Source organism: Fukomys damarensis, unplaced genomic scaffold, assembly GCF_012274545.1.
Source record: "Fukomys damarensis isolate Sample0158 unplaced genomic scaffold, DMR_v1.0_HiC HiC_scaffold_2, whole genome shotgun sequence".
In the NCBI taxonomy this organism is placed as follows: Eukaryota; Metazoa; Chordata; class Mammalia; order Rodentia; family Bathyergidae; genus Fukomys; species Fukomys damarensis.
This window is the reverse complement of record NW_022900914.1, coordinates 13,553,203-13,579,107: the sequence shown is the minus strand read 5'-3', so window position 1 is coordinate 13,579,107 and position 25,905 is coordinate 13,553,203. Positions and strand designations below refer to the sequence as shown.

The 25,905-nt window shown below is 39.7% G+C and overlaps 1 protein-coding gene across 4 annotated transcripts in view; it reads right to left on the bottom strand.

Annotated features, from left to right (window-relative positions):
• Ltbp1 (latent transforming growth factor beta binding protein 1) overlaps positions 1-25,905 on the bottom strand; it is a 219,578-nt gene that overhangs the window by 166,921 nt on the left and 26,752 nt on the right. For all 4 annotated transcript variants that reach the window (XM_010645197.3, XM_019204342.2, XM_010645206.3 and 1 more), the window contains exons 2-3: positions 9,015-9,239; positions 7,586-7,860 (exon numbers count right to left, since the gene is read on the bottom strand). In XM_010645197.3, coding sequence (XP_010643499.1) covers positions 7,586-7,860; positions 9,015-9,239 — 500 coding nt within the window. The remainder of the gene's footprint in view (positions 1-7,585; positions 7,861-9,014; positions 9,240-25,905) is intronic.

Here is a 25,905-nt window from a genome sequence, read left to right as displayed (position 1 = left end):
TTTAGAATGGGGGGGTTGTACTTCAGTGCAGTTTTAGAGCTAGATGATATTACTGAATACATTTGCCAAAAGAGACATATCTCCAATCAACCTTTTTCTCCAATGGTCCTTTCTGATTTCATATTTTCTGTCCAAAGAGAAACTCTGGAACAAGTTCTAACACCTCTAGAGAGAATCCCAAACAACTCTTGGGTTGTTTCAATTCAATTTTGCCCTGTCTTCAATGATTAAAGAATGATGAATAATTAAAGAAAAAAGATTTTTTCCCAGTGATTTTTGGATTTCATATTAAGTATCATTCCTTTCTTTCCTTTCTAGTTTACATAAACTTTACTGTCTTGTCTAGAATATAAACCAGAGACCTTAATCTTAGCGTCTGTCTCTTACAGTGGGTTTGTGTGCTACTCTGATCATCTTTATCAGTGCCAGAGTGCAGCACTGACAAAATGATCATTTCTCCTTGCATCTACTTTAGGTCTTCCAGTATTTCTGTGTTTCTTAGTTAACTAGGTTGTTTATATGAACAATTTTCTGCTCTTTCAGCAATTGCAATAGGAAGGTCATGACGCATGTGAATTTTTTTGTCTCCTCCGTAATGCCTGTATGTAATTACAGGGTACGTTTCCACATCCAAAAAGCAGCTGCAGTGGAGCAGCCAGGCAATGGCAGACCCAGCACGGAAGCTCCACCTGAGCTCTGCACTGTGACTCTAAACACACAGGCTCTTTCGATCCATGCGGCTTCCTTAGATCACTGTAAAACATTTGTTTCCAGTAAGTGGGCAATAAAGTGAAACACGTCTGAAACAACCAAAATGTCAGATGCCAAGTACATCTCAATGTAGGTCACCGTTGGGAGAACCAATTTAAAACCAAAGACACCCTTATACCACAAAAAAGGTGCACATGTTCAATGTCCCTGTGCTGCAATAACAGAAATGAGAAGTATTCTGAAATTTGGCCTCTCCTCAGAGATGAAAACAGCATGGAAATGTTAAAGTTTTGAACTCATGAAAACATGATATTGCCCTGAAGGGTTACAATTATCAACTAACTTGATCACACAGTGAACAAACTCCAGCCAATGTTTTCTAACATATATGGAGTACTATAATTTCCTCCAGGTAGCACCAAAAGCTAAGTCTTCCAAAATTATGACTTGCAATTATTTCAAATTTGATTTATATTCAAGAAGCCTATTCCTTTTAGCCAGCCTACATGTTCTACTAATTTCTCTCCTTTCACTAAAGTAAATCTAGCGATGTCTATATTCCAGCTGATCCACATAAAACTTAGTATTTTATATGAGTGTCCATCTTTTGGTCTACCTGGGCCCCAATAAATCAAAGAGAATGGTCTGGGCTACAATAAATAAAACATATAATATGGCTAATGTATATAAGTAACAAGTCTTCCTCATATAATTTTATTGTAACATTTTCTAGTATTAACAAAGTTACTTCTGTAACAATAGCATGAGCAAAAAGATTAAATACTTCCTACAACTGCTAAAAAATATTTTAACTTGTAATTTGTAACTTTACGAAATGACACAATTAAGTATAAGTTTAATAAATTAAGAAAATTTACTTGTCTAATTGACAAAAATAAAACGCCTGTCTTCCTGGGAATACCTACGTGGCAGTACGCTGAAATACTACTGTTGGTAATAACCATTTCATTCACGTGTGACACAGAGCTTTCCACCTGACGGAGTGTGGCTGGCACAGGGGCAGGGTTAGCATTGTAGTATGTATCCTAGGCAGGCTTTCCGCTATCACCCAGGCAGCCTACAGTCGAGCACTGCACAATTGAGTCATGAAACATATTATTAAAAATCACTTACAGTGTCAGAAGTTTACAATCCTAAGATCGCAGCCAAGATCACTGGTTAAACATACTCACTTTATATGAGCTTAAAGCAAGACAGAGCTTTTTGTTGTTGTTTTTGGACCCTGAAAGATTAAACATCACTTTCTACAATAGAGAAACAGTAGAAATGATTTTTTCCTCTCCATCTTGGCACTTCTTGTCAAGGTGAAAAACATTACAGATATTTTCAATTCTGTTTTTCTTCTTCCTTTCTGTTTAAAATAAAAGCAAAGCAGTGTCCTCCCCTGTCATGAATCTAACTATCAGCAGTCTATTCAATGACCATGGAACGGTCACCATCAAGTGTCTATCACTCTACCTGTGAAACAGTCATGGATTCCCTGACTGACCCTTAACATCCACCAAGGACGCGACAGCTCATTAACAAGATGTTGCCCCTCATCTTCCCTTCACGGTCCCTGGGTCAGCCAATCAATGCCCATGAGCATTTCTCCAATTTCTAAAGCAAGAAACTTCAGGGTTTCCAACTCCTGGTGATTTTTGTTGTTGTTGTTTTTGTAACTGCTGTTCACGGTAGCCTATCATCAAATGCTGGGGCCTGATTTTTCACAACATGCCCACGTTTCTCTCTTTATTTCCCACTTTACTTCTCATACTGACCACTGGTCATCTCAGGCTTGACACAGGGCCCACTTCAACATCCAGCCTGCTCAAAAGTTAAAACTATAAAAATTCTTCTTTTAAAAATGTATTAATTAATGTTATAACTTTGAAGTTTATCTGGAAAGTATAGTATTCAATTTATAAAGAATTTCAATATTTTCTCCCTTCATATAAAAACATTTTCAAATATGCCGAGACATTCACAGACTAATACAAGGATCACCTACACCTGGACCCCTCAGAGTCAGCAACCATCATCATCTTGCAACATTTCTGTGTGAAATACATTTGAAAGTAAACTAAAGACATTATGGCCCTTCACTTCCAAAATTCCAGCACTCATCCGTGAAGAATAAGGACAGTCTACATAATCCCAAAACTGTCATCATACCTAGGAAAATGAGTAATAATTCTAAAATAATACCAAGTACCCAGTTCACATTTAAATTTCTTCAATTGTTCCCAAGATATCTCATACTTTTTTAATAAACATGCTCTGATTTCTTTAAAGAAACCAGGTAATGAATCTATTTTGTTCTTTTAATATGTGATACTTTTAAAAAAAAATCTTTTGTTACACTATTTCCCATCAGCTGAAGGTTAGGTGCCGTGCCTTGAACAGATTCAAGGATGAGAACAGTTCAAGGGTAACACTATAAACTTCACACTGTTTGTTCACAACAGCAGTCAAATAACATCTCGTCTCACCGTTAAGGATGCTGAGCTGACACTGCCCAGGCCCCATGACAAGCCAAAAGGACCCAGAAACTGAGTACCCCACCCACAGCTGAGGCTGAAGCCCACTGGGCCCTACAATGAGCCCAGAACCAATTGCCCCCAACCAGCCCTGGGTTCTCCAAGCCCGAGGCAACAGAGGTGACACCAGACCAACACCCAGGAGGAGAGTTTCACTTCAGGACTATGTAAGTTACTCTTCTCTCATTGCTGAGACAATGCACCCAACACCCAAAGTTAAAGGGGAAAGGGTTTATTTGCTCACAGTTTCTAGGGGTTTCAGTCCCTAATCGGTTGGCTCCAAGGCCAGGAAGGCAAACAGGCACTGAAGAGGAGAAACAACATGGCGCTCACAAGGCAGTTACGGTAACAACAAACCTTAACAGCATCTCTCGGCCCTTTTCTCTCATTCAGACTACTTCAGGCAGGTAGCACTCATACCTGTAATCCTAGTGCCTGTAGGCCTAGCCCCACCATGAATCACTCACACTCTAGATTCAGCCACCTAGAAAAAACATGAGGCTTTGGGGGGACATCTAAACACAAGCCATATCAAGGACTGAAGTGATACCCAACCACAGAGACAGGTGAGAGGCAGCCTTGGGAGTTAAGGTTAGAGAGGGTGACAGCTAAATAAGGATCTCCTGGGAGGCCCAGGCTTAGAGCAGGAAGATCATGGGCTTCTATTCTGCTATGGGAGGCCAGGTTCGATGGCAGTACAGTCAACAGGGTGGTACTGCAGAAGGCATTTAACAAGTGTATGTTAGTGCTCTGGCATCGATGCCTAAATCCAGCAGATATGAATGGTCTTAACTACTGTAGGTCAGTACAAGGGTGGCCTAATTGTACTCATTTAAATCATAATCCTCTTTGTTTTGATTAAGGGCTATTCATGACTGGTTCCTAGAGTTTTGTCAATATCCAGTTGAAATCTGATGCCACTGTCACTGCATTTACTACTACAGACAGGGTGATAGTGTCTGGCAACTGGTTTTCTCTCTATGCCCAGATCTGGATTGCCTGGGTGTTATAAACAATACTGTGGTTCATTCCTCCAAAACAGGCCATTGGGCCAAAGGATTTGCATACTCCAGCATAAAAACAAAACAAAAAAACAGAATCATGAAAAGACAAGACAACAAAATGCCTCCAAAACCTCCCAACCCCACCACAACTGGTTCATGGGCATTAAAGGCGAGGAAATCATCAACTACACAGCAGATAGGTGTGAAATGATACCAATGGAGGTAAAACAGTTCAATAAGGTTTTTTCGTGAATTTAAAGAAGAGATAACGAATCAGATTAATATAGGCTTCTCTTATATGAGAAATCCAAAATATAAATATTTAAAGAGCAAAATCAAAGCAAGGCAGTAGCAAACAGACTTTATAGGTATAGGATGAGGATAGGACAAGCGGGCAGAGGAGAGCGGGGAGTAAAAATGATCAAGGTTATACGTACATCAGCTCACCAAGATGGATTCAATTATTACGTACTGCACACGTGAATAATAACGAATTCAAAAGATGTTTAGTATATATATATATATGCAAAAGCGAATCCAGGCTATTTCACTTCTCTGACCTCTTCCGACATTTCTTCCTCATTCACTTTTTTGCAACACTCTCTTTCCTGTTAACGTTTGTCTCCCCCGTTCTGGGAGTTAGTTTTGCTAACCCATCATCCATTTCCCTCTATTATCCCAACAATTCTGAAAGTGCATTCTAGAAACCTTCCCTGAATTTAAATACACTGATCAAAGTCCAACTTGGGTTTTTCAATTCCAAGTTTACAGCCTAAGTATTAGACTGTGCCATAAAGACAAGGACTATCTCAGTTAAATTTATTTTTTACATGACTTCTCATAACAACATGTAAATGTAGGTGCCTACTGTTAAATATTAGCTTGCAAGCTTCAATACCTAAACTCTGCAACTAGTAAGAGCACTCCTGGTGAGTAGAGCATTAGACAGCATATGTGCAGTTCTTTGTTGTTTGGTTTCTGCCTTTCATTTAAAATCCACCTCTTCCTCCTGGCTGTGACCATGTCTTCAAATCAGTCACAGCAACGAAGTACAAATGCTTTCAACCATCTTTGCAGAATGCATCTATATACTATTGAGTATCTGCCACCAATGCATTTTTAAAATGCTCGGTTCACCCTAATAGCACAAATTAAATGGGCAATCATAAGCATTCAACATTTCTCATGCACAGGAAGACAAAGATATGCTGAGAATGTTTCCTGAGAAAAGGTCTTATTTTGAAGCTGTGTGTTGGCCACCACATATGCAAAATGAATTAAGAATTGAGATCACCGTCTGGATCATTCAGACCGAAAGTCAGAGAAGTCTCCAGATAAGACAAAAGTATTCTACCAAGTTTGGATATTTGGGTAACTCCACCAATTCCCCAATTCATGTCTATTACATAGCCCAGTTTAGGGTTACAAGCAAATAATTTGCTCTCATTTTCTCTAGTTGGCAAACGTCTGCCTAATATTGTAGAAAAATAAGCTTGTTATGCCTCATTTTCTTTCATTTTATCATCTGTATTTCAACTTGGAAACTGAGGAGAAAGGCACTGGGCACACAGTTTTAAAAGGATCTGCTTTTTCCTTTCTCCATGACTAAGTTATGCTGGAATGAATAAACAATGCAAACAGCACCAAATACATCTTCCTTCTCCAAGGCTGGTTTGGGGCAAAACTATGAAATGTACAAAGTCTATCATCAGCCTCACTGTTCCTATGAAAACTTGCTCTTGGCACAAAAATCCAGTCTGTCCTTCTAAACTAAATTTAAAATAATGATGTTCCTTTCTCACAAAGCATTTACTAATCTGGACCTCAGCAGAGCAATGAAAAGCTGTATCAGCTGCCAGCATTTCCGGTATTCACAACCAGATAAAGGTTGAATGTGGACGATCCAGGGTCTCTTGGTGTCACTGAAGTTACATGACATAAATACCCACCTGCTTTGACTATTTTTAAGTTTGACTATATTTATATTATCAGTATCCTCTAAGCTAATATTTGCATAGTTCCATGACATTTGCAAAGATGGGCTCGCATTAATTATCTTCTTTAATCTTAACAAAATCCATATTCTTGTCTCAACTTTGCAGATTAGAAAGTTGGTTCCCTGCCACCAAGTGCTGGGCTGTAAGCTCTAACCAAGATCTCCTAATTCCCCATGATGCTCTCTGCACTCCCATGCACACTGCCTGCCATTGAGAGTCACAAACCAATTTCCTCTTGTCCTAGAACAGTGGTGGTGAACCTAGAACAGATGCTGCGATGTTATCACTGGAAGCTCTAACAGGTTTGCCATCACTGTCCTAGAAGGGTGGTAATAATACTACACTGAATTTCTCAGTACCTAAAAGTGTTTTTCAGGTTTTTTAAAGTGGTAACAATAGATTCTACTATCCTCAAGCATGTTTTTTTCCTCTCTCCCTTTCTGTCTCTACGCCCACCCTATTCCCACATAAACAGCCCCTTGCATTTCTCTCAGTATTTTGGAATACTCAATAAACAACAAAAACCCATGCCTACCCTTTGTACAGAATAAACAAACCACAACCAAAAACAGGAGAAGCACAGGACAACTCTGTATCCTTATTGCGTAATTTTGAAGTGGCTGGAGTACAGACACCAAATTTTTTATGCTGCCTTCCCTATGCATGTTCACTAATGAGCTTTAAAGAAAACTTAGTCTTTCTCTCAATTTCTGATATAAACATAGGCCTAAAGTTACAGCAAAGCCAATGATATTTAAAATGCACTTCAAAGAATGCATGCATGCCATTTTAGTTATGCACATTTATATGAAAATGCAAGATGACAATGAACTGTTATTGCACAATGGGTTCAAAACTTAACTATATCTACGAACTTGTAAATTATCATAAAAGACAAATATATGCAAACATCTTTATAGAGTATCTTGTTCCTGACACATTTTTATACACAAATCACCCTAAATGAAAAAATATAAACAGTCTATCTTGGACTTTTAGCAACATTTCCAGAATTTCACTTAAAATTATTCTTCCCATCACAGATCAGGAAGTTCCTTCTATGAAGGGCCGCACAGTAAATATTTTCAGGTTTGTAGACCAAATGATATCATCAGAACCATTTCAGGACCATTGTCATAGCATGAGAGTGGGCACAGACAATATCAACATAAATATGGCTTTTCCAATTATGTTTTTCTTGTAAAAATTGGTCCACAGGCCATAATGCGACAACCTCTTCTACAGGACATCTTGTTCACCCAGTCTGATGTTTTAACTGGAAGGGCAAGACCTGCAGAACACTTCACTAAATGAGCTGGGGACTGCTGCTTACCTGTGAGCCAATGGTTTCCTGGAAGCAGCGGCCAAGCTGCGTTTTAGCAGCCACAGGATAGACGTGTGGAAGGACCTGCTGGTGGGAGTACGTGGAATGCACAGTCTGGGTCTTCTGGACGGGAAGCCCTTGATAAGAAACTTGGGTTTGGCCTGGCAGAGACTCTTTTACTTTCTGGCCTGTTGGGCCATCGATTCTTGACACCTGATGTATCTGGACAGAAGCCTCAGGAGGATGTTTCACATGGATATTGACGATGTTGGGAGGAAATTTCACTAGAACAGATTGGGAGGAAAACTTATTAGATGTGAATAATTAAAAGGCAAGTAGTTAAGATTTTTAAAGAAGAAAGTAAATTTGATTTACACATTTATATACACAGACACATTACACATCCATATACTGTTTTGCTGCACAGCTATCAGAATTCTTGAAAATCAAAATGTATATCCAAAATGACAAACCTACATTTATAGCTTTAAACAACTGCAATTATAAAGATACCAAAACCTCTAACAATAATGACACAAAAATATTTTTAGTAGGATCATAAAAACTATGACATCTATACCATGTGTTGCCATAGGTGGGTACAATTTATCAAATGATAATAAGGCTCAAGGGTTTTAATTTCTCATAAAATTTCTGTTGTCAAAATTTTAGGGTTTACATTTTTCCACTGAAAATATAAATTCAGTTTCATAAAGCATAATTTTCTTAATACAGTACGCATGTATTTTTGTGCTGCTGACACACATACACACAAAACCATCAAAGCATGTAATTTTGTGCATGTATAACAAAATTTACTTTCTGCTCCCTTAAAACAAAATATCGTCTTCTGTTGCAAAGATTCCAGGTTTGAAGAATAAGAGCTAGTCATATGCTCTGACCTCCTTTTAAAACTTATGCATTTATAAAGATGCCAAATTTAAAAGAATGAATTAGTCACAGAACTTTTGAACTCCAGTGATCTAGTTTACCTTCTCCTACACACGAACGAACAGAAGTCCAGTGAGGCTGGATGACTGCTTAGAACTGAAACTACACCCTCTTTGACCACAAAATTCCTCACCACTCACTATGCAACAAACTCATTGATTAAGGCCACGAGGGCCACAACACTGATCTGCCCCTTTCTGTTTCCGAGACCTTGTCAAAACAATTCCACTCAGGTTAATCAGCCCTCGTGTCAAGAATAGGCTGCTTTTCATTTTATGTCCTAGATGCTAATTCTGTATTATCTCAAAAGTCCTGCAGCAACATAGCTGGGTCCACATTTGTCTCTACTGCCATTTCTCAGCCCACAGATCACACTGCTTTCTGTTTCAATACCAGCCTTGGCCCTCTGCAGAGATGTGGCTTCTACACAAGTTTGACAGGTGAACAGAGGTCCAGTGAATAGGCCAAATGAGAACGAAAAGCTTACCTTTGACTCCTTGCTGACTAGTCATGGTCAGAGGCAAAGTATGTGTAGAATGGATGACATGTGTTCCCAATGCCTTGCCTGGCTGCTGGGAATGCTGATAAAGTTTAGGCATGCTGGCTCCATGGACAGGGATCTGACAGAGCTTTCCTGTGAAATTTGGCGGGCACTGACATTTGTCTCTTGAACTGCACTGGCCACCATTCATACATGGAAGATGGCAAATTACTGAAATGGAAAAGAGAAAAATGTGGACATTTGGTAGACTGTTCAAAGGCTGAGTAATAATCAATGAAACCCCCCCAAACACACAATCCATTATAACCATTATATACCCACTAACTTAGGAAATAATTAACTAAGGAGTAAATACCATGCCCAAGAGTCTCTATTACTTATTACCTTTTCTTTCCATTTTAAATATTTAATTCTCTAGTAGCTTGGGATTGTTCTCCTCCCAATAATAGAAGAGTTTCACAGGAAAAGAAAATCAAGTAGCCACTCAAGATTATTGTCTATCACAGTGCCATTTTAAGTATCTTTTGCATTCTGCACTTACTGTTGCCCTATTTAGTACAAGCCTATTATCTGCCTCCTGTATTAGCTGCTTCCTTAAATTATAATCTCTTTGGGAATAAGAGAGATTTCTGCTTATTAATCATTAAATCTGGGCCGGGGATTTGGCTCAGTGGTTCCGCTGCCTGCCTTGCAAGCACAAGGGCCCAAGTTCAATCCCTGGTACCAAAAAAAAAAAAAAAAATCATTAAATCCTTAGTACCTAGAACAAAGTCTGATATACAGGGACATTAAGTAAATATTTGCTCAAAGAACTGAAAACTGATAAAATATTACCTGCTCAGATTTTATTCTGTATAAGACAATGAATAAGTAATACTCATAATAAAAAGGTAGGATAGCTTCAAACACACTTTACAGGAATTTGCAATCTTCTTAAGAGTAAAGAGATTCCAATGAAATGGAGAAGCAACAGAGCAATTTCACTTTGGAATTAACTGGTTTAGAATATCAAAAGACAAGAGGACACATGGGTGAAAACTGAGTTTGACCTGTGGCTAAATTCATCTTATAGTCAGCCTCCTCTTCACTAAGGAATTCTCCCTATCAGCCTTTAAACATTATCAGATCTCTACCAACTCAACAACAAAACCAAAAGCCTCAAAATTCTATTTTCTTCCAGCTTCTGCCCTCTTTAAATCCTCTTGTCCACGACCACATTTTATAGAATTATCTGTTCACTTCTCAATGGACTATAATCTACCTTACAGCAGAATATGCCCTCCTTTTCTGAACCATCTTCTACACGGAAACTATTCTTACTAAGATCGTTAATGGACTCCATGTTGCTAAATCCAATGGACAGATTTCAATCTCTTGGTTTCCATTATATCTCACTCCTTCCTCCCTGCCTATTTCATCTTAATAGTCTTTGCAGACTGTGTTTTATACTTGTCCTTTAAATACTGACGTGCTTTATGGATTGGCTTTGAAATTGTCCTCACTAACTCTACACACTCTCCTATGATTTCATCCTGTCGTTATGATGAAGTGGCCCGAATTTATATTTCCTGGCCAAAGTGTTCTGCTGAGCTTCAAACTATTCCTGTTTATCTCCATGCACACATTCCGCAGGCATCCCAAACTCGAAACATCTAAAACTGAACGCACTGTCTCCCCTCTAAGACTTCTGCCCACCAAAAAAAAAAAGAGCCTCGGAGTCACTCTCTCACTTCACCTATTAGTAATGTAATATTTTATAATTTCATCATTAACTAGCTAAGTAATAATATATATTTTCATTCTCATCAACCCCCCAAAACAAGAACTATTTATACTCAAGTTATTAACAAAATGTATTGCTCAAAGTTTTCATTATCATAATTTCAATGTTATTTTCACTGATGTATCCGTAGTCATTTTTTATTTAATCACTATTCTAACTTCTTGGGGGAGAAGAAATTACTTTATTACTAAACCCACTTTCTTCAGTACTTTCCCGTACCTTTCTATACCTTTTCTAAACCTCTAGTCCTAGAAGTTCTCCCTTCTAAACATTCACAAAATACACTTTACTTCTTCCCCAACAAAGACTCCTTGTTTCTTCTTCAACCCCATTATTATCTTTTTTTTTTTTTTTTTTTTTTTGGTACTGGGGATTGAACTCAGGTCCTTGCGCTTGCAAGGCAGGCCACCGAACCGTTGAGCTAAATCCCCAGCCCTTCAACTCCATTATTTAAGAATCTCGCCTCAATTCCCACAATATTAATAACATCCAACTTCATTCTGTACCTTCTGTCCAGTCTAGAGCTTTGTCTATGCTGAGTCCTCTGCCATCCTTTCTAGTGGTCCCTGTAACTCCCGGACTTTCTATTTATCTCGTAGACTCTGTTTAATGCTCGCTTCACCTGGAAGCATTTCCAGGTGCTTCTCATTCATTCTTCCACAGAAGCTCTTCACCTATCACATCATACATCTTCCTGCATAACAACTGTCTGACCACCTCTCTGTATGTCCCACTTAGCTAGAGCTCTGTGAGGTCAAGAAATTTAATCTTCTTATATTTTACCTATATCATGTCACTCAGAATCTAGAAGAAATGCTTACGTCCCAAGAGAATACTAAAGGGAGGGACAGATTTCTACCTACCGCTTTGTCAAATACCATTCTAAGTAGCACTAAAAAAACTCAGTTCCTGCTCTTTGAGAATTGAAAAGCTAACTAAAGAAATTAAATCATACATTATAGCTAAAAATACAGATCAGCAAATAAATGATAATTGGAAAAATACAAAATACACCCTTTAGAGCTTCCGAGGAGAAAAGCCACTTCTACAAAGACAAAAGGACTTCATAGGTGAGAACATTCAGATAAGTATTAAAACTGCAAAATTCAGAATACTACGGAGTATATTCCAGTAAGACACTGTATAAAGGAGTCAAGATGGTGCATCTGGGAGGGGATGAGAGAATCTATCTTGCTGAAACTCTGGGCTCTGGAGGAAAGGAAAGGATCACATGAGAACTGAGTCATACAATTCAAGTTATTAAAGCCCCAATGAGTGGTTTAGATTTTATTCTGTAAGGAGTGAGTTGTTTTAGAGGCTCCAAGCAGGGGATTCAGCAAGATTGAAAGAGTGTTCCAGGAAGATTAGTCTGATGACAGCATGTGGGATTAGTCAAAAAGGAGAGTGACAAGGTGAGAAAGTCAGAAAACTATTATGACAACTGAAAGACAAACTGAAAAATACACAGATCAGGATGATGCCAGTAAGCACTGAAAAGAACAGGACGCAATATAATGCCGGGAGGAGGTAAGTAGAACTTGGCGATGGAACACAAGAGGAAAGGGGCAGGCCCGGGAAGAGGGGCAAACATGGGGCAGGAAATAAAGAGGTAGGAAAAAACTACCCAAGGGACAAACCCAAAAACTGTGTTCAATACCGATGCTGCACATCAAGTCCAAACTATCTGTGCTGGGCAGGGTCCGAGAGATCCTTTCATTGGTGCTGGTCTGCTGTGTGAGGTCTGAGATAAAAGAAGTCAAGGCTAACTCCAAGGTTAAATCAAGGAATTTATAATGACAAGTCCAATTCTGAACTGAATTTCTAGTCACAGCTTGACTACACTGGGTGGGCTCAATATACACTGGGTAAAAGCTAAGGGTGCCAGGCCCAGATTTAAATGTACTATGAATAATTTATACTTGGAATATAGGCACTTATCATTTTGGATGGCTCCACTATGCGTGAATTTTCAGTGACCACAGTATATGAGTAGTCACATCAGCTCTTTGGTCCACACATCACTCTGTAAGTGCGTCAGGATCAATGACCAATCAGATCACTTCTCCCAAGTCTGCCTGGGCCTGATCACACTGCACATCTGTTGCTCCACTTAGGCACAGACACCAAAGCAGGAAATTCTGTTCCTTCCTCGTCTCTGGGCATTTTACAACGCAGATAAAAGACAGTACAGATCAACAGGAAAGAAAGTGCAGCAAAGAAATCAAAGTGATTAACAGCAGAAGTAAAACTGAAAGGTGGTTGTGTTGCATACTTCACAACTCCGGATCATATTCCAACATTTTGTTCAAATTTAAGAGGGCACATGACAATGACAGTTCACTAAAAGGAAAAGATACTCCACTTCACAAGTTATACAGGAGAATGCAAACAATTTCAAATTATTCCTGATTAGTTTATGCAAAGACTTAAAACACTTCAATTCTTAGTTTCTAACGGTTTAAGTTATAAACCACAGAATACTGGGTTTAATGTTTTACATTGCTCTACGTATTTATAACCTATAATAAAATATTTTAAATATTCTGACATTTCCATTGATTACTAAGATGAAAAATGAGGACTACCTATACATTATACTAGAGTACTTTATAACTATCACCATCTTTTTTTTACAAGGAAACACGAATGAACTGACTTGTACTACATCAATGTCAAAAGAAGACCCTGAAATCTAACATGAACTTAGTTTTATTTAAATCTATCTTTAAACACTGAGATAGCATTCCTATCATTTTCAGATCTACAGTTATGTAAAGCGATGTCAATAATCCCTCAACTCCAATAACTGTCTTTCCAGTCATAAAGGAAACAGTTTCTGCTTGACTTATTTCAACCAATAAAAAGGCCACTATTCATAATCATTCGTGAATGAGAAATATCTACTGTCATATTCCAGCACTTTTTTCAAAAATCTCAACTACAATATAAAGCTCTTTGCCTTAGCTCATTAACTTCATGCAGAACCCTCTGTGGCAAGTCTTCTTTTTACACCTAAGTTGTCATTTACATCAAAGAAAATAAATTTAAAGCCAACCTGCAAACTTTTAAGATTTAGCTATGAATAGCTTCTTTCCATGCCATAAGTTCATACCCCTCTCAAAACATCGTTGAATGATACGTCTGCACCGCCAAGTTCTATAAAACCCTTTCAGGACATAAAGAGGAAAAAGAATACGTTGTCTTTCAGGCTGATTTGAGGAAGCTTGTAGTACGCTAGCTATAAGTCAGCTGTGGCACATATAGTTTAGAAAATCTAATTGGAACGTGTGACACAGAACGCTGGCTGAGAATTTCCATTCCTTGTCAGTGTGGCATTTCACTGGCCATTACTGTAATTCAATATACCGCATCCTACGGTCACCAGGGAACTATCACAAATAGCAAGAGGTATGTAGGCCTTCATCCTGCTATTCCCAAAAGTGTCATTTCATGACCACCACTCAAACTATCTCATAGCGCTTCAATGAAAGGTCAAAATGAGCAAAAATATCCAGGCTCGGAGAACAAACTGGAGGTTTCAAATGTCTCAAGTGTTTTCCCATTCACTTTTGGTCTGTGAAACATCTTGTAATGTTCAAGAAATTGGGCTGAGGGGTTTTCAGCTCTGAAACACCCATCACCTCAGAGTAGTTGTCTATCCTCTTTCTTGTCCATCTTTCCTTCCCAAAGAAACCATGCTTTCTTATATTAAAAAAAAAAAAAAAAAAAAAAAAAAAAAAAAAAAAAAAAAAAAAAAAAAAAAAAAACAAATTTTTTCCCCCCCTTCCCCTCTGCTTTCCAACTACAGTATCAATTGCGTTCATTTCATTGGGGGGAAGCATTCAGAGGAAAAATATACTCACAAACGAGCAACAACAACAACAACAACAACATAAACAACAAAAAAAAACAAAGAGCTTTGGTAGTATGAATTTTGTTCTTAATTGAAATTTACCTACTTTCTCACTGAAACCTTTTACCATAAATAACCCGTTTGGGTCAAGGCGAACAGAAACACAACTGGAACCTAGTTTAAGTGAACAGGGACGACCATACTGACTATGCCCAAAGCAAGCTGAGAGCAGTGCCAGCCGGAAAGGGCTAATCCCACAACAGGCTTGTTCTGAGAAGTGAGTCCAACCAAAGCCTACGAGACTAGATAACACAGCAGCTAAAGTCAGAGTGACTCGCACCCAAACTCCATTCCCAAAATTAACGATGCTTTGTCTCTTCTCTTACAAGCCTTGCTTGTGTTAGAAGCATACCTCTAGCAACCACATATAGCTGTCTCACCCTAACCGAAGATGTCACCAATAAGTATCAGTGGCTTTGGACAGCCAGGGACTTTTGCTGCTTGCTCAGCATTGGCCATCCTGGCTTCCCATTTCTCTCTTTAATTCTGTCTTTGAGTTTTCCTTCTCGCCTTGTGCCTTAGCAACAAGCTGGAGACTGGGATCTGTTGCACAGGTCTCCAGTAACTGGCACCCAACATAGAGCTTGAACCCACGAGGGATTGCCTGTTCAATGAAGGCTGCCCAGAGTAGACATAGTGTGTTTGAATGACGTCTGGCCCTCCCACGAAACAGATAAGTGTTTTCCATGCAGTAAGAAATCACCTGAGATTGAAACATGGGGTAATCACTTTGAGCCAAAGAGCAACATCACACCTGGTTGCACTGCAACCTTCCCTTCTTAAACAAAATACATGGTGCTGGCTACCAGCATCAAAAAAATGCTACACGATATAGTTAAATATAATCCTTGATTCCCACAAACAAGAAACTTAGATATGGAACTTTGGGAACGTGTCAAAAATAACCTCTGGACAGCTCAACAAAGTAAACAAGTTATATCCCTAAGACCTTGACAATCTAGAGCCTTGTGTGCTCTGTTTTGGGGTAATAACTTGTTCTCAAATATGAGCACAATCAATTTTCTATAAATCTGTACATACAAAGGGTTTATCCTACTTCTTTCTTTTCTGTTATCTGAACAGACTATCAAAATATCATAGCTGCTAGTTTACAAAAGATGCTCTAGAAATGTTATCAGCCTTCCTGGAAGAAGTCCTGGGGGTTTCACCCACCTTGGCTTTCCATGCCAGCAGATACAGAATTCTCAGGTATCGTGGTCAAGGCAGGAAAGTGAAAGCCAATGTCCATCTGATGGAAACCTACATCTGTCGTTTTATAAAACACACACATGATTTTGATTTCAATAGGTGCTTCAACTTTCTGACTAGAAGCACACTGTCCCCTAAGAGACTTTGGCACTTTGGTTGCTATCTTTTGGAATATGTGTGTAGAGAGGGCAATGTGTTCATAAAGTAAAAGTTATGACTTTATTTCCCCCTTTCGGGTCAGAACTGGATTAATGTTTTTAACGTAACACATATGTTATGTAATAAGCGCTTGCTGGAGTGTAGCTCGGGGATAACAGCACTTACTAGCATGTGCAAGATCCTGAGTTTGATCACCACCACTGCACAGAAAGCACAAACAAAAAATAATTTAGTAAATGACTGCTCACTTACGAACTTGAACAAAATACACCTTTCGATTCAGTATGCATCACCCTCCCCAAAAGAATAAATGGAGCTGAAAGCCAACATGAAACCAGAACCCTGTGACTGAAAAGGCCCAGTCCTACACGTAAGCTGAGTGAAAGAAGCGCACAGACCACTCTTCTCCTTGTGGAATGCAGAAGTCGACCACTGCTCTAAAATCTCCTACCAGCAAATCTTGATTATCTCTCTGCTGATTTATACTAACTTAGGGACTCAATCAAAAAATACATAAGAGACAGGTGGTCTGGAGCAACCTATCTAAGGAGGCGACCCTTAAGCCAAACCTAAACAGGAGAAGAATCCGATAGCGTGAAAAGCTGGCAGAAGAGTATCTGCAGAAGAACATGTCACATGCACTAAGTTAGCGAGGTTAGACAGCTTAGAAAAGCCAGGGGTAAATGGAAGTAGGTGGAGGCTGAAACAAAGGGAGGCAGAGGGGATGAGGAGGTAGACAAGGGCCAGGTTCCTACACCTGCCCACAGGGACGCAGGCATCTGCCTAACAAGGGGCGGTGAAACAAAGGTAGAAGAAGTTAAAATTTAAGAACAGAGCAGAACCTAGCAAACAATTAAAACCAAGAAAAAGCAAAGAACAGGAAGAAGGTAAGCTGAAGAGTCCTCTACTGTATATATATTAACTGGGCACTGTAAGTGGAACTGAATTGAGTGGACCTTATTTTACAGTTCAGACTGACTACTTAGCAAGATTCAAGTAAAACTTTTAGAAGATTTAACTTAAAACTCGTTGAACATATACAATCATTTTGAAGGTAAGACTTTTTAAAAAATGTGTGAGAAGAGACTAATACTCTTCTTAGCACGTGCCAAGGCAGAAATAGAGTTCCAAAGAGATTTGGGAGGAAAAGAAAAACACTTTAATTAGTTTAAAAGGTGCCTACTGCACTCTCCCTGCCCATGAGCATCTCTTTGGATTTCCCCCCACTAAGGATATGTGCATTTATTAGCTATCAGATGTGAAAATCCAGTACAGTTTCACTGTATCATAATAAAGTGTTTTCTATTTTGTATTTTAAAGGAGAAAGGAACAACACAAATATTCATAATAACCAGTCAGTTTTAAACTACAGAAGGAAAGGTATATATTTTAGGAAGCAAAAAGGCATTCTAGAAGATGTAGGGATGTTCTAAAGCCTGCAAAAGTATCAGGGATGAGAGCAATCATTAAAAAAATGTCCCCGCACAGAACTCCCAGGTATTATTTTCATAAAACAACACAGCGGTGAGATACGATACAAATATCATTGCTTTAAAGATTAATTTTAACCATTGGTTTCATTAATCTGCTTGAACACAGCACAACTTGGTTTTTTACCTGCTTCAAAATTTAAGACACCCACTTTTGTTCCACCTTTACCTATCAAGTGCTCAGAACAAGATACCCGTGTCTAAAGCAAACATACATTTCAACACAAGTTCCAAGGACACCACTAATTTTTAATGCAACCGGGATTGGTAAATATTCCAATACTGCAAAACCTTATCCTACACACCAAAACTTCCGAGTTGGATTGAGCCCTCACCATCTCCAATCTGTTACATTTCCTGCTCATTTAGCATCAGCTTTATCATAGCTGTAGGCTGTCCAGTCTGATGTGGTTTTTATACTTTGCATAACCTAAGGAACTCAGCTTTTGGAGCATGTCACCAAATTCTACTTCACATTCTTCATCATAGAGATTGTGATCACTGCTATCGCCTCATCACTCCCAAACCTCCAGTCTTTAGGGAAATGTAGCAACACTTGCAAACTTTACTACATAGTACACATGAACATCCCAAACACCTTAAGCTTGGGGTCTTCATCGGCAACAATCTTCAAAAACTGGGACAAATGTTTTCACTTTGTAGATCTGGTGTCCTTACTGGCAAAATGAGATGGCTGGGTGATATAATTCACAGGTTTTTTGTTTTTTTTTTAAATCCCGGAAATTCTGGTTCTCAAAACTTAACCAGGTTAGTAAATATAGTGATATTCATATTTCTTCACCTCATCTACCATGAAGGCAGGATTTAAGTTTTGCAGCATGGTGTCTCTCCTGTGAACAGGGCAAAGTGTGAACAAAGAGCCAAATAAAGGTTAGATAGAAGGCATCAGGGGAGAGAGATCTTTTGGAAGGGGGAAAGGATCCAAGAGACCAGCGGCAAGGGGAGAAGGTAAAGGGAAGGAGAAAGCTTAAGATGTGTCAGGTACATGTACTAAATAAATACCCACAATGAATTTAAGCACTGTACATCACAAATATGAATTTAAAATAACAATACAATAATGAAAATCAGGAAAGGAGTTCTAGAGATGGAGGGAGGGGGTGGGTGGGGATGAGAAAATGAATAAAATACAATCAAGATACGTTATGCACATGTACCTACTCCTTATGACATTAGTAACTTCATGCGCTGCAAACAAGTCCTAACAAAATAAAATGTTTAAAGAAATTATACATGAGACCCACATGAGATCCACTCGGCTGCAGGATGTATAAGAGGGACTAGAGTAACAGGCGGAATGGTGCACTCCATTTTCATTTGTTATGTAGAATCAGACACTCATGTCAATGTAACTTTCAGACGTATTAACAAAGTAGTTAGCGAAATGCTCAGTGCATGAGAAAAAGCTGACTTTGTTTTGAGGATGGCTATGAGTACAGGCTGGGAAAACGATAATGCTGCACAATAAAAATGAAACACATTTCATTAAAATGGTGACACTTCATCCCTACAAATCCCACCATTTACACGTGATTTCTACAACCGTCTGAAGGGACGTGCTGCCATTTTAGTCGCGGCAGCCTGGCATTCTAGCATTCCTGCAAAACGCTTTCTCAAAAACCAACTAATACCACTTAAGCCTAGGCTACATACAGTAATATAAAAATAAGCTTAAAAACCTTTTTACATTTGTTTCACTGCTACAATTTGTAAACTGTGTCTGTTGTGTTGTCTCCAGAGACTAAATTCCCATTCCCACTAAGTTTATTATATCTGCTTAGTATTTATTTATTCCTGAGCTTCAAAAAAGGACTTGAGATAGTCCTAAATTTAGAATTTTAAAATATTTGCAAAGTCAAAACCTCAACACACATACCTAACTTAAGGGCACAAAACTGCAATAAAATCCTCTGACATCATAGCCAGTTAAATTCTTACAGCCTTAACGTCTGTTCCAAATATAAGCTCCAAACAAGAAACTTACTTTCACAGAAGGAAAAGGACAAGAAAGAGTAATAAAAGAAGAAAGCATCCTGAAGACACCTGCAAATTTGGGTAGGGGCATCTAACATAATTTCTATACCATTTATGAATCCGAGCTGTATTCGAATTAGTTTCTTTTTTTTTTTCCCCTCTCCTATTATATTTTGCATACGTAGCAAAGAGGCCATGATATTTTAATCTTTGTATTTCTCTTACTTCACGGCACAGGACGGCATAGACAGGAGCTCAACAAAACTTTATTGGCATTAACGCCCCAGGTGGGAAAAATGCAGCATGTGTTTACCCCCATTTTAATGCTTCTCCTTTTTTTCTGGCAAAACCTAACGTTCACTGCTATAGCCTGGTTGTTTGCTCCTTCACACTCATGCTGAAACTTAATCCCCAGAGATACACAGTAGGCTAACCGTGTCTGGAGATGGGGGGACGGACACGCAGTCAGCGGGCTTGCTCTGTCTTGACGTGATGTGCTGCACTGCCTCATAACTACTGACAGTCCCATCAGCGAGAATGGCCCCCCAGACGCCAAGCAGAAGCCAGGGCCGTGCCCTCAGACCTCCAGAATCACGAGCTAAACAAATCCTCTTCTTTCTCCATTCCCATTCGCCGGTGCTGTTATAGTAACAGACGAAGGGTGCCTTGCCCTTTCTCGTCACTGAGACACAATACCCAATACCCGCAACGCTAAGGAGGAGAGGTTTGTCTCGGCTCACGGCGTGGAGTGCTTTCAGTCCAAGTCGGCTGGCCCCAAGGCAAGATGGCATGGCATGGGACGGTGGAGAAAGCTTGCTCAAGGCTGACAGGAAGCAGGGAGTGCGATCGAGGGAGGAGGGAGGAGGGAGGAAGACACACTCCTCCAGTCTACTTCCTCTGTGACCCACCTCCTTCAATCAGGCCCCACCTGCCAACATCACCGACTCATCACGAGCTAATCTACAAATGAGCACCACACCTCCACGATCTGGTCACCTCCGCAAAGCTCCGCCTCTGAGGCTTTGGTGGGACATCTACTTATAAACCGTAACAACCGACTAAGAGATTTGCACACACTGGAGCGGTAGCTTTCAAACTACTTCCACAAAGTGCTAGGGTTTCCGTAGAGGTGTTTAGGGACTTGTTAAATCATCCAATTCAACCACCTTCTGTTACAGGCAGAGTGAGTTCTGTGCACTTGGGGTATATCATGCCTTGGTAGCAAAAGAAATGGGAAGAACCAGGTTTCCTACCCAGCTCCTGTTCCAGTGCTCTTTCCCACACACCTCCCATCACAGAGGGGGCTCTTGGCATTCCTCAAGTCTCACCACAGTCTCCCGCCAAGAGCTTTTTCAGTCTTCTTCCACAGGTACCTGTTTGTTATAACTGGTGATGGGGCAGGGTAATGAAACCTCAATGGAGATCAAGAGTTGGCAAGCTGCAGAATAGGCAGATGCAGGATCTTTTCCAGGGATCTAAACACATGAGTTGGTCCACCTCAGGGCTTCTTGTTAACAAAAAGACAAAGGAATATTCTGGGGCAGACACTGGAGAAGGAATAGCAGCGGGGTCAAGAACAATGAAATGAGAAAGGAAAGACTTGCGAGCGAGTGTAGACGAAGAACACTTCTAACCACTCGAGAAGGTTTGACAGTATACTGGTGGCCCATCGTTGGCCCCCTTCAGTTCCAGGGAGGTGAGAAGTGATGGTTAAAGCTCCAACAGTGGTGTTCAATGACTACCATACACAATAGATAAATAACCCTGCTTTCGTTATCGTCTGTCTTATTTTCTTTGTGAGACTCTGGGCATAAGCAACACTACTCTGGAGCCCAGGAGTCAAAGAGCAGGGATCAAAGAGGAGAGAATGATCTGTTCTCTTATCTCCACAGGTTACCAAACACTGCTCTGGCACTTTGAGGGAACACGAAGAAACAGGCAGAGTACGAGCAGATTCAGTACCTGGGCAGGGGACCGTCCACATGGCAGTGGTATGGCTCCCTCGGGGGGCGGGGGGCTCCATCTGCCGGTGACCGCAGAGGGTCTGGTGAGGAAGACCGAAATGGATGCTATGTGACTGCAGCCCACCCGCGCAGGGTGGAAGGTTTTGGAGTACCCTCAGGAGATCCTCACAATCAACTGCAGGCGATGCAGGTAAGCAAGCATAATTTGGGCATCATTTGATTTATTTTCTAGGCCAACTAGTAAAGCCACAGGCATGTCTGAGTTATACTTATACTCACCACGGTTTGCATTTGCATTCTTTTTAACTATGTGGTCTTCATACTGTTATGGGTTATGTGTTGTTAAGGAACCGTAATCACTGATATTTTTAGGAGCTACATAATATTCTGCTAAGCTGACAGATGGGAGATTTCATAAACATTCCTCTACTGTTCATCAAGATTGTCTACATTAATTTTTTTTAACTACTGCATAATAAGCTGCAGGGTACATCCTCAAACATATAGTTTTCTTTTTCTTAGTAATTATCTCCTCTCCTCACACATTCAACCAATACTTACCAATTGCTTAGTACACATTAGGTCAATGATAGCAAACCTTTTAGCACTTTCAATAATACAATCTGCCTGCCATGGTACACATGCCATAGAGTCAGCACCCCTGCACTAGGAGATATGCTAGAGGTCATGGAGAACAAGAAAAACATACACAAGTCCATTAGTCTACTGGAATTGTCTCATTGAGAGGACACAGACCACAGACATAAGCAAGAGCTCAGAACCAGACCTCAGAGAGCTGCCCTCTAATGTCATTATTTATGAGTGGTAGGACCTTGGAAAGTTAACATTTCTCTGCCCTATTTCTTCTCCTGTAAAATGAGGACAATGATCCATGTGGTTGTTTGTGGTATGAATGAGTTTATATACTCAAGGCACTTAGAACTCGGCACCTAGTGAGCCCTGAGCAAGCATTAGCCATCATCATCAACTTCGTGATTGCCACAGCAGGTACCACGGGAACCTGTAACAGGAGACCAAACCATCACACAGGCAAGCAAGGGGCGTGCACAGCCTACAGGCAGGCAGGTCACTCAGTGTTCCAGGCGCTTTCATTCACAACCCTTCCCAGCACTGTTAAGTTGTTGAGGTATCAGTAGATGAATCTTCCAAGAATTATGACTTAAAAGCATCAATAGCAATACACTAACATATCAAACTCACATTCAGCTTGTCAAACTTGGCTTTTATTTCTACTAACTTAAAAGTTTCGAAATGATAGCTTCTGAGCTGTAAATATTTTACCCATCATCATCTGATTACGTTATTATAATTCTGATTTAGTATTTCTTTACAAAGATTTTGAACTTTTCTTCGCATACTTCTGTACTGCTTTTATTTCTGTTTGAATGCCAGTGTGATAAAAAATGGTGAATATTTATATGTTTAAATAAAATTATTGGAGTAAAAAATACGTTGCCACTAATTTCTCTCAAAATACTCCTCCTTGTTTCGAACACACTTATCCCAATACAACAACCTTTTTCTGAAACACTTCTGAGTCTCCTCTTTCGTGAGTGTCTTTCAGTGACTGCTTCAGTCAATTCAAAATGTTTGTAATAGTGGTTCCCAAACATTGTCCATCCAGAATTTATTCCTTCTGGCCTCTGACTGAATATCCCAGACCCCATTTCATTTTATTACCCAGTGTGTTCCTTCTCTCATCTCCTACAGGGAATGTTTCTCTGCTTGTGGGTTCATCTCAGTAGAATCAATTCAAAATGTTTACAGCAATTACTATCAAATAAAAACATTTTGGTCCATCTTCATCCACCTTACTCACTGGATCTAACACTGTGTGACTTCCGACTCTTCCCCAAAGTCTAAATGACCATGAAAAGTAAACGTTTTGAATTGATTCAGGGCATCAAAGCAGCCACAACAGTGCAAGTGAAGACACAAAAAAGAACTCTAGAAGTGCCTCAGAAAGTGACAAGGAGGACACACGTGTGTTCCAAGTGAGGGAAAGTATTCTGAGGAGGGTTAATGGCAATAAGTCTTTTACTATAAACAATAACTCTTTCATTATAATAAAAAAGTTTTACTTTAAACATTCACTGTATTTCTGGATCACATCTCATTATCTTTTATCTGATAATTCTGCTGGCTTTCATGGACAACAGATTTTAAGATTTTATTTACCCTACTGATGAAAATGTTTTATCATTTTAATTTGTCTGGGACACACAAATGTATTTTATTTGTTTTTATGTAATTAAGTTTATAAGTTCTTTTCTCTATAATATGTTCTATTATCTCCATCCTTAAAAAACTATTATCCCTCTAAGTACCTGATAAGTAATCCACATCATAGTAGCATTAGTTTTACTGCCATCTCTTTTTGCTTAATTATTTAACTCATTCCATCTGGAGTCTTTACCCAGTGTATAAATATGGATTACAACTACTTTTGCTTCAAATTGTTATCTAAATATCTCAGAATTTGTTATTAAATAAAACTTCCTTTCCCATTTTTTAAAAGTTAAGCAGTTATTTCAAACATAAGGTGTCAAAGGACAGATGGAGACATAATATGGTAGAAAAGAGAAAATTTGGCAGTTGAGAGTGGAATCAGGGATGGAAGAAAGAATGTAAGACAAAAGAAAATTACGGAGAGACCTACTAAGATGAACACACAAGCAGAGAAACATTCCCTGTGGGAGATGAGAGAAGGAACACACTGGGTAACAAAATGAAACAGGGTCTGTGATATTCAGTCCGATGCCAAAAGGAATAAATTCTGGATGGACAATGTTTGGGAACCACTACTATAAACAAAGTCTGCATGGTCCGTCTACGGCTTCCTTTTATCCCCACTCTCCATGGATCGTTACTTTCCCACGGCTCCCACCTAACTGTGCTGCCACAGTGGAGGCATTTTTCTCTGTCTTGGTCTTTTCTTTCTTTCAAAGGGCAGGGCCCCCTCCAGTCTGCCCTGCTGAGTACTAAGTTGTCACTTAGAGCACGTAGGCGGGTAACGCTTGCACGTGGTGCAAGGTGCCAGAATCACCACGGAGAGGGAAGCATTCGCCCCCAGGGGTCTGAAACAGCTTGTACAGTTGCCAAGGGGACATACATTTGCGACCAGCCTAAGATCTTTTCAGATACCTGAACTGGCAAATCCTCAGCTGACTGTGGCCTGCAATTCTCCATGTAACGAAGCGCCCAAAGAAAATGCTTGTCTGGACCAGCTAGGCTGACAGGTGAATACTTCAATGTTGATGGTTTCAAAGTTTTACATTAGAGTACGGGATATAAACAAAGTTCTAGACAGAGATCTGAGCTGCTCAGGAATGGGCTGAACAACCAAATGAGGACTGTTTCCATGATTTGGGTAAATGCCAGTTTCTACTTGAGTTGATTTTTTAAAAATGAATTTTCACTGCTATGCCTTCAGACTTACAGGCCTTAGTTGAACAAACTAACATCAGAAGTAAAACAATGGCTTTCTATAAATATCAAAAATGTAAGAATTCATCACAAGTTTTACTTCTACAACCCGTTAATTTTTTTTTAATTTTTAATTCAGATTGCTTATCATACCCAGCTCCCATTTTCCATTCTTGTAGCTATGCATGCAGAAAGCTGGAAATGTCCAACAGGAACTAGAAAGGCGGTTTATAGATAGTATCATCAACTCAAAGTAGCAAAGCAGCTGCCAAATAGTTTCCAGTTAGATCATTCCTTCTGAGGTACGGATGCAACTGATTTCCTATTTCTGAGATTCTCTGTCTCACCAGTGGGAGAGCTGACACCAAATCACGACGGAAGAGCTCCTCCTGATCTAGTTCTTGCTTCCTGTCTCGCTTCATCTCCTGCTGTTTCCACCATATTCTCTTCAGTTCCAGTCATGCCCGACACTTGGTCTCTTCTGACGATCCACAAGGTGAGGAGCCAGGAAGCCTCTTTCCTCTTGCTCCCATCTACCGCTCCACTCTGCTCCCTCAACCCAAGCCTCTGTATCAGTGTTACATAACCAAGACCTTTCCCGATGACACCAGGGAAAAGCTGGTAGCTGCCACTCCTGCCGCACAGCCCCAGAGCAACAGCAGCCAGTGTCACACTGTGATCATCTGAGTGTGTCTGACTCCTCCAGAAGCTCACGAAGCTTTATCTTCGGGACCCTGCCTTTTCCAGCTGCCCATCCCTCCAGCTTAACAAAACGCCCGTCACACAGTAGGTACCAAATGAAAATTTTAGAATGGATAGATGAGGTTTTCACTAAACATTTTTTTTGATTGGAAAGCCATGTGAATGCCAAATTCTAGGTTTTTATAATGTGTCTTCTATTGCCCTCTTCTCTTAT